Source organism: Schistocerca gregaria, chromosome 11, assembly GCF_023897955.1.
Source record: "Schistocerca gregaria isolate iqSchGreg1 chromosome 11, iqSchGreg1.2, whole genome shotgun sequence".
Lineage (NCBI taxonomy): Eukaryota > Metazoa > Arthropoda > Insecta > Orthoptera > Acrididae > Schistocerca > Schistocerca gregaria.
The window spans coordinates 111,250,904-111,269,239 of record NC_064930.1 but is presented as its reverse complement, the minus strand read 5'-3'; the positions used below and the strand labels follow the sequence as shown (position 1 = coordinate 111,269,239).

Here is an 18,336-nt window from a genome sequence, read left to right as displayed (position 1 = left end):
TATAGCCATCCTTTTCTGGAAGCATTACTTGCATAAGAGTAAAAGGACACATTTTGAGTATTCAAAGCTGCACACAAGACATCTATTGGTAATGACCTCAACTGAACAGCCATGCTAAAGATTTAGACCAGATGCTCCCTACCACCCAAATACTTCAGTGCTCAGATGTATACAGTTCTATTTTTCAAAGGTCTGTTCTTAAGCTGCATGAGTACTCGGGATTTTAAGTTTGTCAAAATAAAAACCAGAACTTAAGAATTTTATGTTGAGAGGTTAAACTTGATGAATTTTTTAGTAATGGTTTTCACTGAAGCCTGTGAAGTTGCCAGCATTGCAAATATCTTGGCGCACACTCGAGGCCTGTAAATTCAAAGTATGTAGATAATGGCTGTGCAGTCTGTATAAAATTAATGGGTTTCTCAGATAACAAATATGAAAGGTTGTCATTTAAGTATTAAACTGCAAAAATTGTTTATAAAATAACTTACTCCCATTCAAAATACCCTGAAAGACTATTTATCCAGACATAATTTTATAAGTATTAATAAATGCCACCTTGCTCAAATGAAAAAATATAACAAAGATTTGGGTATATAAACAAGCAATTCTCTTAACAAATCTGATGCCACTGTTCATTCTCGTAAGCTCACTGCATCCTAAACACATCCTTCGAACTGCTGGCAAGGCTTCAGTGATACCTCTCCTATACATGTATTGTGCAAAAGTTATCTTACAAAACTTTTGCCAATACTAAAATTTACTAACCCTTGATTTGCATGAATAATTCAAATCATATGTGGTAATAAAAATGTATCCTCTAAGACAGATACCTTATATTTTCTACTATGGACTGCAAAAGTGAGTGAAACATTTTGAAATTGTGTGTAATCACTATTTGAAGTCAGTGCTCTTCATCAAATACTAGATGAAAAATGCCAGGTATTTTTGCACAGGCAATTAAACTACCTAAAGACTTTCTAACTGTAGCATGTTTCTTCAACATAAAATTATACACTGTAATGAGGAGTTTGATGGCATTTTGAATTTTTGCAGTGTGGCCAATAATTCAATCAAAATTGAAAGTAAGATTCTTGTTGCCACTGTGCTGCAACTGGTACCAGATAACATAGTTTACTACCAGCTCTCTTAAAATAACTGATTGGTATGCTCAGATGGTGCAGTTGGTTGTAAAGAGGTGGTGGTTCTTACAGGCTTGTCACATATTATGACCATATTCTGTGCACATATACCAAAAAATCGTAGTTCAGTATACACAAGAACAATGTCAAACTGAAATGGGTATTTGAAGTTTTGCTGGTGTGAAGAAACATTTTACCAAGCAGGACCCTGAAAGTGTGAAAACTGTTACTCAAGGGACCATATTTCCACAATGTGGGAAAACATATCTGTTAAGATGTAAGTTAAAAATGCTGACTTTAACATGTTTTCCTCATGATAAAAAGCATGAGACTATTTAAGCTGTGGCTTATGAAAAATGTGTACTGCTGGGTTTAAAATAGTTTTGCCTTGCAGGTAATTTTGGAAACGGCTGTGAAGCACCCATTCTCGATCGCAGTCTTCGAGAACACCCTGTACTGGTCGGACTGGGAAGACCAGCAGATCGCCTCGTGTCACAAGTTTACAGGAAAGAACTACAGAGTCATGTTGCGGTCACTCAAAAGCCACATTTACGGAATAAAAGTCTACCACCCTGCCCTCCATCCCTCGGTAAGTATCTGGTAGAGGCTTAAACCTTTCATCCTACTTATCATGTTTCTGTGAGTCCTAAAAATTTATTAGGCAATCTGTAGAATTTGTAGTTAAAGATTTAAAGTATTGTAATATTTGTTGATCGCTGCATTTCTTGTGCTGAAACAGTACCACTAATCAATGCTCTTTAACTGTGGATTAGCTCTTTCCAGGCTTCATTCATGAATTTGACAAAGCACACATTTCAGATGTGGGTGAAAACTTTTTCCTAAGAAAACTGGGTGCCCCAGGGCTCAGTGCCCAGTTTCGTACTGTTTGCTATTGCCATAAATCCAGTTAAGGATTGTTTCCTTTCCAGTGCTTTGGAGCTCCCTCTGATTTTACAATCTACTACAGCTCTTAACAGACCAGCCTTCTTGAATGTCGTCTTAAAGGATGTTTTGACTGCCTCCACTTGTAGAAAATTGAAACTAGCTTCAGATTTTCTCCCAGTATGACTATCTGTGTAAATTTTTGGCATGGTATGGGGTTTCATCTGCCTTACCTACATCCAAGCCCTTTGACCTTGCATTGATAGATATTAACAAATTCTTGGAACTTGTTTGACAGAAAACTGTGCTGGCCTCCCCACATTGCATACATTTTGGCTGGCTGTCTGCAGACCCTCAATACCATGTGTTCTGGGTGGTACCCGCTGGGGAGTGGACAGTGGTCCTCATCTACCTATATTGTGCCCTACTGCACTTAAACTAGGGAAGCATATTTTACTCCCCCTGCACAAACGTCCTTTCTTCAGTGTCTAGTCTCCTCACCACCCAGAGTTGCCTCTGAAGCTTCTTACACAAGCCCCATGGAGAGCCTTTACATCGAGCCTGGTGAACATCCACTGTCCAATCAGCAAGCTGTCCTTAAGTCATTATACTAGTCATGTCTGCCATGCCTCATCTGACCACTTTTTCCCAGTGCCTCCTTGGTTTTAGGGTATGCAGACCACCCTTGCTCTTGACTACCACTGGGAGTCTGCTTCCGTCAACTGCTACATTCCCTTTCCTTCCCATTCCCTAAGACTTTCTTGACAAAGAGGTACAACACCAACTTGGCTTCACCATCACAGGACTTGCCTTCTGTGACCTTCGTCAGCTTCCCAAGGATAGGACCCCCACCCCCCATAATTTAGTGTCAAGCTTTTGATTCTCTATGCACACAAATGGAGGATGCCACAGTTATTTACACTGACAGCTCAGACGACATTTGGTGTTGGGAGTGCCTATATTGTTCATGACACCCCTATTAGTTCGGCTTCCTGACTAGTGTTCAGTTTCTACTGCAGAGCTTTAAGCTGTTCTCCAGGCTGTCCAGTACATCCGTCAACATAAGCGGTTAAAATATTTCATGCTCAGATTCCCTCACTTCTTCTGAACCTCAAGGTTCTTTCTCTTGTTGACCCTCTGGTCCACTGGATTCAGGACTGCCTCCACATGCTCCACTTTGGGGTTCTGTGGCATTCCTCTGGCTCTCAGGGCATGTTGGTATTGGCATAAACAAGGCATCTGATAGTGGCAAAGGCTGCAATCTCTTCAGCCTGCTGTTCACATGGTGTCCTTTGCCGATCTACAGAGCATTTGTCACAGGGTGGCTCCCTTATGGCACACGCATTGGTCTACATCCTGATGAGACATAAAATCTCTTCCATGTGCTTGGACCTCTTCTTCGTGCCCTCGTCAAGAGTTAAAATTAACTCCCCTCCAGCTAGGGTACTTTCTTTCTAGCACTAGACATCGTTTAATGCTCCTTCCCCCCACTGCTATCAACCATGGATGAGACACCTTTTACTTCAGTGCCCGTATTTTAATCCCCTACGTGCTTGTTTCCAGCTGTAAAAGATCTGTCTTCCCTATCAGCAGTTGACGTGCACTCAGCCGATACCATCCTCAAGTTTCAGTGAGGTGTCATTTGAAGCTCTTTTTTCAGGGAAAACAGTCCCCACTTAAATAGCAGTTCTGATTTTCTCTTTTGTTTCCCTCCTTAGTTTTGATCCCATTGCTTCTGGTTTAAAATGTAGTTTTTTACCCCTTACTAAGCCACAGAATGGGTGCTTATGACTGTAGCAGTTTTGTGCCCTAAAACCATAATTTAAAAAGCTGTTCTGGTGGACTTTCTTTTGTCTAAAGTTGCAAAAAGATTTGTTACCCACAGGAATAACATACTTTGAACCCCCCATGTATTGCCTATAATCTAAATGTCTCATTTAGACATGCACGTGCATGTATTCCAGTCGGAATGTGTCTACAGGAGTCTTTATGAACAATTTGCAGAAATATAAAAATTTGCGCTCTGGCAGCATTTGACAGTGCAGAGAAAATTCTCTCCTTGCCATTCACCCCGGGAACCAAATAGCAAAAGGCTCCACCCAGCAAGTAAAAGTGCCTGTTTATGACTTGCCTCCCTTGTAGAACAGAATTGTTAACTCAGATCTGGGCTGACTATAAAACATTTCAAAAGTGGGCTGCTGCTATGTACCTAAATATGCACACAGTCAGTTGAATGTGGGGATGTCTGTAAAAATAAAAAAATAAAAGCTATAAAGTACAGCCCAGTCTGTCTGTTGCCTGACCCCAAGTCTCAAAACACTCCAGAAGAGTTTCTGTAATTCAGTTTCTCAGAAATGTTGTACAAAACTGACATTGAAACCTCTTGAAATCAACAGTTGAATTGTTGCTCCTTTTTTGTTCATAGATCAAACCTTCAGAAATCATAGGTGGTTAGCTAAGGTAAATTTCCATAGCTGCCAAGTGCTATATTAAGTTGCATATGGTGTTCCAGTCAATGAGTGACTGTTTCCATAAACATTGTAAAATTGTAAAAATTGGTACACAGTTGAAATGGTTGCAAATGGTACCTAAATGTGTTGAAAGCTTGCTGGGAGTATACATCTATTCACACTAGTGATTATGTATTCACCTTTTTGCAAGTGGACTTTATTTAAGATAGCCCCATAAAAATAAGGCAGTGGCTCCAATGTGAAAAGCAGAAATGCATCTGCAAAGTAAAAAAATTAGTGCAGCAAGAAGTTAAATTTATAAAAATGAAGCAAGGGGTGGTCTCCTCACACATGCTTTTCATTGAAAAACATACCTTTACCTTACTAAAAATGTTAATTACATTAAGTGATCACTGCAATTTAGCAAATGTAACCTAATCAGAGTACTGCTGAAACCTTGTGAAGTGACCTGTAACTTGGTTCCAGATGGAGAATCCCTGCAAAGATGCTGGCTGCAGTGATATTTGTATGCTGGCCCCTAACTCATCGTACACATGTGCCTGCCCCGTGGACAAAGAACTTGGTTTTGATCAGCATTCATGCAGAGGTGAGGTTTAAAGTTAAAAGGCAGCTTGTGGTTACACCTGTGATTTTAAATTGGAGTGATATTACTGACATTCAAGCTGTAATTTAAACCACCTTAGTGTGAAGTGCTTGACTTGTGCAGACACTAGTCTGCATAAATTTGGTTTTACCTTAAGTTCACTTTTCACACTGAATGCCATAGAACCATAGTATTTTCTCAGTGTACTTCTGAGCTAGCAATTCTAGTAGCTAGAGTCAAGTTTTTTAATCGTACATTTTCTGTTCTTGTAGGATATTTCTGTAGAAACTTTCATCCCAATATGTTGCTTTATATCTGAGAAGTGAAAGAACAATTCTCATAGATGCTACTTTAAATTTTCAGTAGAACGATTTTCTTAAAATAGTCTAAGATGGAATGTAACATTAGGAAAATCGCTACTCTCCATATAGCACAGATGTAAAGTTTTAGATAGGCACAACAAAAAGACAGCCTTTCAGTTGTGCCTATCTGTGACCAAACATATCTGCTATATGAGGGTAGCAACTATCCTTTGTCTTAAATTTACACCCTCTATGTAACTCAGGGGTTGAATTTCCAAAAATAGCGCATTTCTGATGAAAGTGAAATGCCAGTTTCCTTAAGCATATTTAAAAATACTTCTGAAATTTTTTTATTAAATACTTTCAGCCAGTTTCTGATAAGGGTTAAATTTTGAAAATTCTGAAACACGTTTAATTTCTGACAGGAACCAAATACAAATTTTTGTAGGTCCTCTTAAAAACTACCTTAAAAGTAATGTTTTGAAGTTTTATTCCTGCCCCGCCTTTGAGGTGGAATTTCAGTAAAGATAAACACTCGACAAATTTAAAATTTGTCCTCAGTGCTATAGGCTGGGCTGTCAGTTGAGAAATTACCTTCATACATAGGGTGTTAAAGAAAGGTACAGCCAAACTTGCAGGAAACATTCCTCACACAAAGAAAAAATGTTGTGGATGTGTGTCCGGAAACACTTACTTTCCATGTTAGAGCTCATTTTATTACTTCACATCACATTAATCATGGAATGGAAACATGCAGCAACAGAACATACCAGCGTGACCTCAGTAACTTCGTTACAGGAAATGTTCAAAATTTCCTCCGTTAGCGAGGATACGTGCATCCACCCTCTGTTGCACAGAATCCCTGATGTGCTGATGCAGCCCCGGAGAATGGCGTATTGTATCACAGCTGTCCACAATAAGAGCATGAAGAGTCTCTACATTTGGTATCGGGGTTGCGTAGAAAAGAGCTTTCAAATGCTCCCTTAAATGAGTCAAGAGGGTTGGTCAGGAGATTGTGGAGGCCATGGAATTGGTCTGCCTCTACAAATCCATCAGTCACGGATCAATTTCTTCAAACATCTTCCTGTCAGGACACCTTCGTTCTGGAAATCGCTCCATACAAACGTACCGTGCAATGGCTATTGCTAATCTGTACATCAAATGAGCATTTGCCAACTCTGCATTTGTAAGTATTGCACTGACTGCAAAACCACATACTACATACTGATGTGCTCAATGCTAGTACTGTAATGCAATGAGTCACATGTCAACACAAGCACCGAAGTCAACAATACCTTCCTTCAATTGGGCCAACTGGCGGTGAATCGGGGAAGTACAGTACATACTGACGAAACTAAAATGAGCTCTAACATGGAAATTACATGTTTCCAGACACATGTCCACATAACTTTCTCTGTGTGTGAGGAATGTTTCATGAAAGTTTAGCCGTACCTTTTTGTAATGCCCTGTATAGATGATTGCTGCAGTATGAACAAGCCACTCTCACCCAGCACTTAAAACTGTTAACTGTTTCAGCTATGCTGAAGAAGGAAGTGGTGGTGGCAGTGGCTGGGAGCCACATAATCCAGGTGGAGCACCGGCTGCTGGGCCGGCAGACCCAGTCTGTCATGTTGGCCAAGAGTGTCCGCCATGTTGATGCGGTTGTCTACAGCTCTGTGGATGGTAAGTAATCTGTAGTGGGCCTGGCTGATGTTGGCACATGTCCATCAGCACTTTATGCTGCTGTTTGCTTTGACTCCACGCCTGCTGGGCCACTACAGTTAGTCATCCTGGAACCAGTTTACTGCAGCTATTCCTTTGATTCAGAGCATCATGATCTTACCCAATGTTACAAGGGAGCCTTACAGACTCCGTCCTTAGATTATCTTCCTACATGATAATATTAAGATTTTTTTCAAAGTTAATTCCATCATACCGTTTTAGGATATTGATACCCCATAGATTAACTAAAATGAAATTTTTTATACCTAGAAGTACTAAAGACTTAAAGTAGATTTTTACTGTATTTGGGTGGTGTCACACTGTACTACGAAACTGATGTCGACACATTGTCAATCCTATAACTATGGATGAGGCAAGGTCTGTTAAGTGGCCTTCTTACAAAGGGAGCTGTAACATTAAGAGCATATTTTCTTCATATTATACTCTTTATTCCTTTAGGGCAGCATAATATGAAAATACTGAGACATACTGTGTGCAAAAGTTTGAGAAATTGCAAGAGAAGTTTTGTCACTGCATGGTGTGTGAGGTGGCAGTGGTTGTGTGCTTTGAATTAAATCTCTGCCATCATTAGATTATAGGATCAAGTTCTGCTTGTAGTTTTTTGACGCTAGTTAAATTTTCATACATTCAACTTTCGAAAGATAATACAATGACATGTCTGCATGAACAAACTACTAAATTTTCAGTGTCATTTCATTTTTATCACAAATGGTAACGATAAAAGACAAACCCATAGAATTTCTGAAAATGAATTAGTGTTGTGATTTCAGTAATATTGCACCTGCTATCAGGGTAAGAAACTGCTTTGCAACTGAACACAATCTGCAGATATTTCAAAGATGGAATGGCTTGGAAAACCAATCAAACATAACTAAAGGTGTAAATAACTATTCAATAAGTCTTGCAATATGCTACAATATGACAGTAATGGAAAAGAATCAGATTTGCTTTGGACACCTGTTTACACATAAAGTAGCAGCAGGTACTGAATGAACGTAATTTTCCCACATGCTCAGGGAATCCTTAAAGTTTACAATGGAAAAAAGGTTCTTAATTTTGAAAAGTTTTTCAAATAATAAATCGTGCATTATGAAAAATTTTTGTAAATCAGTACCAAAAATTTAGTGATGCACAATTAAATGTATTTTAGTGGCATCTTAATGAGAATTTCTCACTTGCAGGTTGAATAGGGGAGTTTAACTCTTAACTTGACTGTAGCAATGTCACATTGAATTTGTTTTAATAATAAAAAGCAAACCGCTGAATAACATCAAATGTTTAATAAAATTCCATGCAAATTCATGTCTTAAACATATAACCTTTACAATTTGGATATATGAAATGGCTAGTGTTGGAAAAACACAGGGGCAGGACTGTCCAATGACTAAAATTAGAGCTTGTGCTCAGTGGCAATGGACTAGTACATCGAGGCAGAAACTTTCTCTTTAAATTTCATTGAGATCACTTTAGGTCACAGTTAAATGCTACACATTTAACAGGGCAATCTTTTAATAAGGTATACTGAACACTGTGGCTTCCCATTTAGACCTTCTACAACACACTTCGAAAGCTCCCATTCTCATCCTGTAATTTCTCTATGCACTACACAGGACTAAACGACAAACACTTCCAGAACAAATTTCCAAACACTTAATTTCTCAAATGGTAATCCAAACAAATTTAACATCTTGATTGTGAGCCTGCATTATGTATCTTCCACTAAAGGGTGATTTTGCTCCCTAAATAGAAAAATATCACACTGTTTTGTCTCATTTACAAATTACTTCAGAATTGCCCAATTCAATTAAGCAGTTATGTTACTTTAACTCCAGTTAATGTCCATCTTATAACTTCTTTCAGACAATTCAAACTTCAGAATTGCAGAGTGTTAAACATTTTTCTAGCTCAGTTTCTGCAGATAGCAAATTTGTCTAATGCTGGTGATTAGTTGAACCTGGAGTTGATCTTAACTAAAGTAACTAAAGATGTAATAGCAATATATTCCAGTTCAGACTTCCATGAATGTTGAATGAAGATTGTAGATTTATGGACTCACTTCAGTTAACAAATTAGTGAGGCCAAGTACATCCACTTTATCAGATAACGAGATCCTGATACTGAAATTCCAGATAAACATTCATTCACTCAAATTAATCCACATTCTTGAAACTACTACTTCATAGTGGGGGTCTATAGAACAAATCACATACTTCAATCAGAAGTAGCCACTATAGGCTGTCAATGAAACTTATTAGCAACAAATAAGACATGTTGCTCACATCTTCAGGAGTAACTAGAAAGATTTTCCAGATAACTTCATCTGTGTGCATACAAAGTAAAAAGCAGCTACACTGAAAACAAAAACCCTGCTACTTGTCATCTCAGCAGTTGCTTTGTATAAGCAGTATTTATCAATGGAAATTGTCTTAGGACAGGATGCTGTCCTCTATTAGTTATTGAAGTAATCAAAATTGGGACTAAAGTATTGTTTCCAGTACCTTAAGATACCTGGGGAATTTTGTCTCATACCTTCTCAGTACCCTCTAGACCTAGGCATTGGATCAGAAAACTAAACTATCAATTCTAGAGTGCAAAAGTTGTATGTGGAATTGCTTCTGCCTCTTAAAAATTCCCATTAACTGCCTTGACCATGGGATTGAAACCTCTTGGAAATTGGTACTAGAAAAAGTGTAGAGCAATGTATTTCTCATTATCAACTAAGTTAAACACATGGAGGTTTGTATCACCTCAGTCTAATTAGTTCGAGAACCTGTACAGAAAAACCAGATGAAAATGTCATTTCTGCCCTTCCTATTGCTCACGAAAACACATTGCAACACCATACAGTCAGACCTTCAGAGGTAGTGCTCCAGATTGCTGTACAGACTGGGTACATCTAATACCCAGTAGCACACAATCTTGCAGTGATGCATGCCTGTATTTGTGGTGTAATACCTGCAAATTCATCAGGGCACTGTTGGTCCACATTGTCCCACTCCTCAATGGCAATTAAGCATAGGTCCCTTGAGTGGTTGGTCAGTCATGCTGTCCATAAAGTCCTTTCCAATCTCTCGGGCATATTTCATAGAGTTCATGTCTGGAGAAAATGTTGGCCACTCTAATAGTGATGTGAAAGACTTCGTTAAAGATAAAATGTCGACAATGGGGGAGTCAATTGTCAATTAAGACAAATGACTCAAAAATAATGCTGCTGATAAGGTTGCACTATCAGCCAGAGGCTGGCAGTCATACTGTAAAGACATTACGGTGCCTTCCCTGAACACCAGCAGCATATGTTGGCCCCCACATAATGCCACCCCAAAACAGCAGGGAATCTCCACCTTGCTGCAGTCGCTGGACAGTGTCAGGTGTTCAGCCCGACCAGGTTGCCTTCAATCAAGTCTTCAACAATTGTCTGGTTGAAGGCATATGTGACCTTCATAGGTGAAGAGAATGTAATGCCAGTCCTGAGTGGTCCATTTAGGATGTTGCTGGGCCCATCTGCTGTGCTGCATGGTGTTGTAGTTGCAGAGATGGACCTTGCCATGGATGTCAGGAGTGAAGTTGCAATCATACAGCCTATTGCACACCGTTGATAGTAGACACCCTGTGGTTGCACAAAAAGCATTATTAAACATGGTGTCAGGGTTCCTCAGCCATAATCTGTAGGTGGCAGTCACCCACTGCAGTAGTAGCTCTTGGGTGGCCTGAGTGAGGCATGTCATTGGTAGGTCCTGCCTCTCTCTCCATGTCAGAGCAACATGGGTTTGGTTCACTCGGAGACATCTGGACACTTCCCTTGAGAGCCCTTCCTAGCACAGAGTAACAATGCAGAGCTAATCGAACCACAGTATCGACCGTCTAGGCAAGGTTGAACTTACAGCCAAGACGAGCCATGTACCTCCTTCCTGGTGCAATGACTCCAACTGATTGGCTGTTGGACCCCTCCATCTAATAGGCACTAGTCATGACTGGTTGTTTACATCTTAAAGTGGGTTTAGTGACATCTCTGAGCAGAGGGACTGTCTTTGTGGTACAACATGCAGTCATTGTTACTTTCTGAGTTCTGGGAACTGGGGATTCAAAACGTCTTTGTGTGTATTAATTTAATAGTAAGAGTTAACATGACCTCAAAATGAATTAGTCACATAATAGGAGTATGACTAAAATCTCTTGCTGCTTCAGTGTCTAGCATCACAGGTCTTTACTCGTGGGAAGCCCAGTAACATGGAACTTCAGACAAGAGGAACTCCATGGAAACAGACAATTGGACACTCGCAATGTCAGCAGTCTTGTGGTGCTGCATGTCCCTGAAGCATGTAAAACATACACAAACCAAATGAAGAATAGCATTAAATACGTAACTTATTTTAACAAATCCTATGTGGTACTGAGTTTAAATGTTTTAAATGTCATTGGTGCAACATTTCTACCCATCCATTCCAAAATTATTCTGTATTCTTAAACTATAGTACTGTGGTTGTGAATTGACCTAAGTCCCTTGTTAACCATATAGTTATGTAGTATGTATTAGAATCTAAGTGTAAAAAATGTAAAGATGCTGAAGAGGCAACTTTCAGGAAAAAAGTATTAATTCAATAATACTGAAACATTTGATTGGAAGGAGGTATGTGAAAATAGCCTTGACATATGATTGACATTTTGAAGTAGTTTACAAATTTCGACAATTTTTCTTTTGACACTTTACATGTTGTAAAAGTAAGGATTTTCATGAGACGTTTACATGGAATGAATGCAACACTTAGTGTCCCTATCTTTTCTGATTCTACAAAGAGGAAAAATTTCCATATTAACATTGTCATGTGGTAAGTTTACTATAACATTCCACAAATAACTGAGAGCAGCCATAGTATTTTCTGTGGCAATTAAAGATTCATGCTGCAAGTTTTCATCCCTGATGTGATTAGTAGGTGTTTGATAATGATTAGATTGTACATTCAGTGGTTGTTGCCTTCCTTTGCGCTTAATAGTAGTTACTAAAATTTTGTACCACAAATGCACAGGTATAGCCTAGTCAAGTGTTTTGAAATTAAAGTGTAGATGCTCATTATGTGTTCTGTTAACTCTCTTGACTGTCAGGCTTAGTTTAGCTTATTACGTTAACCTAGTGTGGACCCTACTTACATTCAATTAAGCAGGTGCCAAAATTGAGTGGATAGGTTTCTTCTTGGATTTATTGCAAGAAATATCTTAATACTTCATGTTAACCTGTGATAAAATATTGGAAGTGAATGCACAAAACTTACCTTCAATATTACTGCTTCTAGACATGCTGATACTGAGTGAGAGTGAAGAGAAGAAATTGTTCTCAATGGCGATGTCCACTAATGTAATCAGACCACTCCTCGAGAAAGGAATTGGGAAGATCATGAGCCTGTCATATGGTAAGTGGGGTGGACTGTTGCCTTGTGGTGTTGTGACGAAGTTGTACATAGGTCTAATAACCAACCTTTGCAGATGCATATGGTAACAACGTGTACTGGAGTGATTCAGAGCTTGCAACAGTGAATGCAATGAGCATGAACACCAAAACAGTGGCTGTGTTGTTGAGAAGCACGGGGGCCGAACCGCCACTGAGTCTGGCTGTTGTCCCAGATCAGGGGTATGTATTGGCTGTAAGGCATAACAAGCTGTCAAGGCAGTTTGCTTTGCTTGATTGTAAACATAAACTTGACTAAAATCATGCCTCCTTGTCCTCAGTCCTGAGGCTGGTTTGATGCAGTCTCCATGCTACTCCATCCTGTGCAAGCTTCATCTCCCAGTACCTTCTGCAGCCTATGTCCTTCTGAATCTGCTTAGTGTATTCATCTCTTGGTCTGCCTCTTCGATGTTTACTGTCCACACTGCCCTCCAATGCTAAATTGGTGATCCCTTGATGCCTCAGAACATGTCCTACCAACTGATCCCTTCTTCTGTTCAAGTTGTGCCACAAACTTCTCCCCAATCCTATTCGATACCTACTCATTAGTTATGTGATCTACCCATCTAATCTTCAGCATTCTTCTGCAGTACCACATTTGAAAAGCTTCTATTCTCTTGTCCAAACTTCTAATCGTCAATGTTTCACTTCCATACATGGCTACACTCCATACAAATGCTTTCAGAAATGGCTTCCTGACACTTAAGTCTATACTCAATGTTAACAAATTTCTCTTCTTCAGAAACTCTTCACTTGCCACTGCCAGTCTACATTTTATATCCTCTCTATTTCGACCATCAGTTATTTTGCTCCCCAAATAGCAACTCATTTACTACAAGTGTCTATTTCCTAATCTAATTACCTTAGCATCACCCGACTTAATTCGACTACATTCCATTATCCTCATTTTGTTTCTTGATGTTAATCTTATATCCTCCTTTCAAGACACTATCCATTCCATTCAGCTGCTCTTCAAAGTCCTTTGCTGTCTGACAGAATTACAATGTCATCAGAGACCCTCAAAGTTCTTATTTCTTCTCCGTGGATTTTAATGCCTACTCCGAATTTTCTTTCCTTCACTGCTTGCTCGGTAGTCATATATGGCGGCTGCAGTGTAACACGTGTTAAGTTCGGCTCGCGAAATTTAGTCGAATTCGAAGGTGTTCTCGCAGGTGGTGTTGTCTAGTACAAGTGGAAATCGTGTAAACAACAGTGTTCTGTGCAGTAGTGCTATTTTTTTCTGTGCTCCGCCAATATCTGCGAGAAAATGGTAAACAGAAGAATCAACAGCAGTGCGTCCAGCAGCGGGGAAGCAGCAGGTGCGGCGGGCCTGCTCCTGGCGGAAGGTGCGGCCGCGGCTCCCGGTATAGCGGAGTTGGTTCGCTCTGAGGTAAACGCTGCGCTTCGCGATAAAAACAATCTCGATCTGATAGCAGGCACCATATCAGATACTGTAACGGCAGCAGTATTGGCCAAAATGCGTGAAACTGTTGAGGCCAATACTGCCGAAATTACAGCACTAAAGTCTGTGTCTGAATACGAGAAAAAGGCACGAGAGTTGGAAGTGAAACTATCTGCCGCCACAGACGAGCTAGAACAGTACCAAAGGCGAAATAGTCTACGACTGTTTGGAGTAGCAGAAAATAAAGAAGAAGACACGGACAACCTGCTTATACAGGTTGCGCGTGAAAAATTAGGCGTCGAAGTGACCAAGGCAGACATTGACAGGAGCCACCGGGTGGGACGAAAACTACCAGGTGCTACCAAACCTCGTCCAATAATTATTAAATTTGTGTCGTACCGAAAAAGGGCTGAGATCTTTACCCAGAAGAAGAAGTTAGCAAGGACAGGGATTACAATAAGGGAAGATCTGACACACGAGCGGCTAAAGATTTTAAACAGTGCCATATCCCATTTCGGTCTTCAGAATGTGTGGACTCAGGATGGCAGAGTAATCATTAAGACTGCAGCTGGAAAGAAGACAGTCACAAACATGACAGAACTAAATAGTATTAAGTGAACCTACTCGAGCCAAAAGTCAAACTTAACACCATTTTCAAATTTTAACAGTCCTATACTCAGATATAGTCTTGTAATTGTATTAACTTTTTAATTATTTGTACCTTCAACTAATTGTTTTTGTAACTTATTAACTTTTCAATTATTTGTACCTTCAACTAATTGTTTTTGTAACTGTATTAACTTTTTACTATTTTTGTGTCTTTAGCTGTAGCCATTGCTTAGTTTTAGTTACTGCTAATACTTTTTTCATTTTCTCAGTTTATTCTCTTCCATTCTGTAATAGTTCTATTGCAATTATTTGTCTCTCCTTTAGTTCATTAGTCAACCATCTCTTCGGTTTAAATTGTTCATAACAAAAATTACTATCAGTATCACTTTAGCAAATTTCAATTTAATTCTAGCTTCCTACGATACTCTATTAAATATTAAGCTTTCTTCTCTCTGCTGGCAGCATCGGCCTCTTAAATCACTCCTCTTTCCCTTATTTCCACCCTAAGCTGTTTCAAATACTCTAATTACACTTTTCCTCTTACGACATAGTATACTCAGTGACACACAGCTGTCACCATTTTGGTCATATTCTCCCTGCATCGAATACCACTAATCCATTTTCTATACTCCCGCAACCTCAGGAAATCTCTTGCAGTCGCTTTTCTTTCGGCTCTCGCGGAGTCACAAACAGGGCGCGCAAAATCTCGGACACCCCTGGAATATGTCACTGGGCGGAAACACCGGTCAGTGCCCCTCGCGGCAGGTAGTGCCTAACAAAGGGACAAACCAGTCTGCCACCCTACTCCAGGCTGCTCAGCGGAACGCGTCCGAGCTTTTAGCAGCTCACTGCAACATTCAGTCTTTACCTGCACATTACGAAGAACTTAGCCTCCTCTTCCACCAACTAAACTACCACGTAATCCTCTTATCCGAAACGTGGTTGAAACCACACATATCCTCTGCATCTATTCATCTCCCAGGGTACACATTTCTTAGGGCAGACAGATCAAAAAAGCGAGGTGGCGGGGTCGGCGCATATATACGAACAGATCTCAAAGCGAAAGTCTTATGTACGTCAAATCCTGCTGAAGAAAAAGAGGCTGAATTCATGTTCATTGAAATAAATATACAAAGTCGGAAATTCTTGACTGGCGTCGTGTACAAGCCACCAAAAATAAGCTCAATGAGTTCCTTCCAGTCGGAATTACATTCACTTCAGTGTCAATACGAACATGTCATCGTAATGGGTGACTTGAACATAGACCTGCTAAGAGACACTCCCTCCGCAATAAACCTAAGAAGATTGTTTAGTTGCAATAGCATGAACATTCTTCCATTACAACCTACACACCATACGGCGCACAGTCATACTCTTATAGACGTGATCGCAACGAAACAGACTGACAAAGTAAGAGATGTTGGTCAATCATCGGCCCCTGGCCTCTCAGCACATGATGTAATATTCCTGGCCTACTCTGTGCAGCCCCCAAGGATCAAATCGCGTTACATAACTTGTAGGAACATGAAACGTATTGACCTTGACGCTCTAACAGCCGATTGCTCAGAAATCTCATGGCATCAAATAATCAGAGAACCTACAATTGACGGCAAAATTAATGAACTTGGTGATAAACTCACTGCCCTCTATGACAAACATGCACCTGTGCGCACAGTCCGTGTAAGAAAATCTCCTGCTCCATGGCTGACAGCTGAATTACGTCAAATGATGACTAATAGGGATGCTGCCCACAGGCGTTTCAAGGCAGATCCGAAACCCGAACGTTTTGAAGAATATAGAAAGCTACGGAACAGAGTGAAACAATGCATTCGCAATGCCAAAATCAGGCATGCTCGCTCCCTCGTATGCAGCGATCTGACACCCACGACTCTATGGAAGAATCTCCGTAGCCTGGGGGTCGGAAAGGCAAAATCGGAAACTACTTTTCATGTGTCAGCTAACGAATTAAATGAATTCTTCTCTGCACCTCTGAATACCAGCACGGCTGATGATTTCCGTCCACAAGAATCCCCAAACAGGATAACTAACAACGATACATTTCATCTAAAACATGTAACAACAAATACGGCAAGAAAAGCAATAATGAGAATCTCTTCTGATGCAATAGGCAACGACAGTATCGGTATAACCATGATTAAGAATGTTGCCGATATCTTAGTACCTGTCTTAACTGACATATTTAATTTTTCCCTCGTGAACGGAATATACCCCACTGCATGGAAAAGAAGCATAATTCGACCCATCCCTAAGGTCGAAAACCCGCAACTGCCTAGTGATTACCGACCAATTAGCATACTGCCTGCTGTTTCCAAAGCACTGGAATATATTGTTCATGACCAAATCACTGAACACTTGCATGAATTCAGTCTATATGACAAATTTCAATCCGGTTTCCGTAAACATCACAGCACAAACACTGCTCTAATTAAAGTAACTGATGACCTGAAATATGCCATCGACAATCGAAAGGCAACAATATTGACGCTACTGGACTTCAGCAAAGCTTTTGACACTGTTAACTTTGACATATTACTCAGAAAAATGTAACAGCTTAATTTCTCTGATAGTGCAATGAGATGGTTTGAAAGCTACTTAAAAGACAGACAGCAATGTGTTGTCTGCGCAAATGAAAAATCTTCCTGGAAACATGTTTCTTCGGGAGTGCCACAAGGATCAGTCTTAGGACCACTTTTGTTTTCTTTATATGTCAACGATATTTCGTCGGTTTTGTCCTCCTGTAAACATCATTTCTATGCCGACGACCTCCAGCTCTACCTCAGCGTCAGACCTGAAGACGTAAACACTGCAATCGCTCTGATGAATGATGATCTGTCTTCAGTAGTGACATGGGCGAAAAACCTGGGGCTTAAATTAAATGCAAAAAAGACGCAAGTAATCTTAATAGCCCATCAGAAATTAATAAGTTCAGATTTCCGCGAACGGCTACCTCCTATTCTGCTCGAAGGTACTCCAATACCATATCAGAAAACAGTGAAGAACTTGGGTGTAATTTTGGACGAGCATCTCAACTGGGCGGAGAATACAGTCGCAGTGTGCCGAAAAACGTCTGCTTGTCTCTATGCTCTCAAAAAGTTTCGGAACATATTCCCACAGGTCTTGAAACGCCAGCTCGTGCAAGCACTCGTTCTACCGAACCTCCACTATTGTGATGTGATTCAACAAGGCATGAGTAGTGAAAACAAAAGACGGCTAGAGCTAACCATGAATGCCTGTGTGCGTTACACCTGCAACATTCGCCGATATGATCATGTTAGTGCTTCATACTCCGAGCTAGGGTGGCTGCGGCCGGACAAACTGCGTGACTACCACACTCTATGTCTACTTCACCGACTCCTCATCGCGCAAGCACCCCAGTACCTAGCTTCAGAGATTAAAATCCTGTCATGCCATCATAATCGAAACACGAGGTCACTCTTATCTGGTATCCTAACTGTGCCCACTCACAAAACAAAAACTTTTGCAAACTCCTTCTCAGTTGCCGCTGTCCGCCTCTGGAACAAACTGCCCCTTACCTTGAGGAAAATTCAATCTCCTGTCGCTTTTAAGAAGAAGTTGAAGCATTTCCTACTATCATCCGCATAAAATTCTCCACAAAATTAATGTGCAAGGCAAATCCTCTCATCTGTCAAATAGCAAAGCTAGTGTCTCCTATCTTGCTCCTGAGATGCCTTCCTCTTCATCTATCTCTATTAGACACGCAGTCTCCTTTTTCTTTATATTTTC

The 18,336-nt window shown here is 40.2% G+C and overlaps 1 protein-coding gene across 1 annotated transcript in view; it reads left to right on the top strand.

The window, feature by feature from the left end:
* Positions 1-18,336, top strand: part of LOC126295310 (vitellogenin receptor-like) — a 120,969-nt gene that overhangs the window by 56,529 nt on the left and 46,104 nt on the right. Inside the window, exons 13-17 of the mRNA XM_049987756.1 lie at positions 1,534-1,728; positions 4,958-5,078; positions 6,914-7,060; positions 12,409-12,525; positions 12,599-12,743. Coding sequence (XP_049843713.1) covers positions 1,534-1,728; positions 4,958-5,078; positions 6,914-7,060; positions 12,409-12,525; positions 12,599-12,743 — 725 coding nt within the window. The remainder of the gene's footprint in view (positions 1-1,533; positions 1,729-4,957; positions 5,079-6,913; positions 7,061-12,408; positions 12,526-12,598; positions 12,744-18,336) is intronic.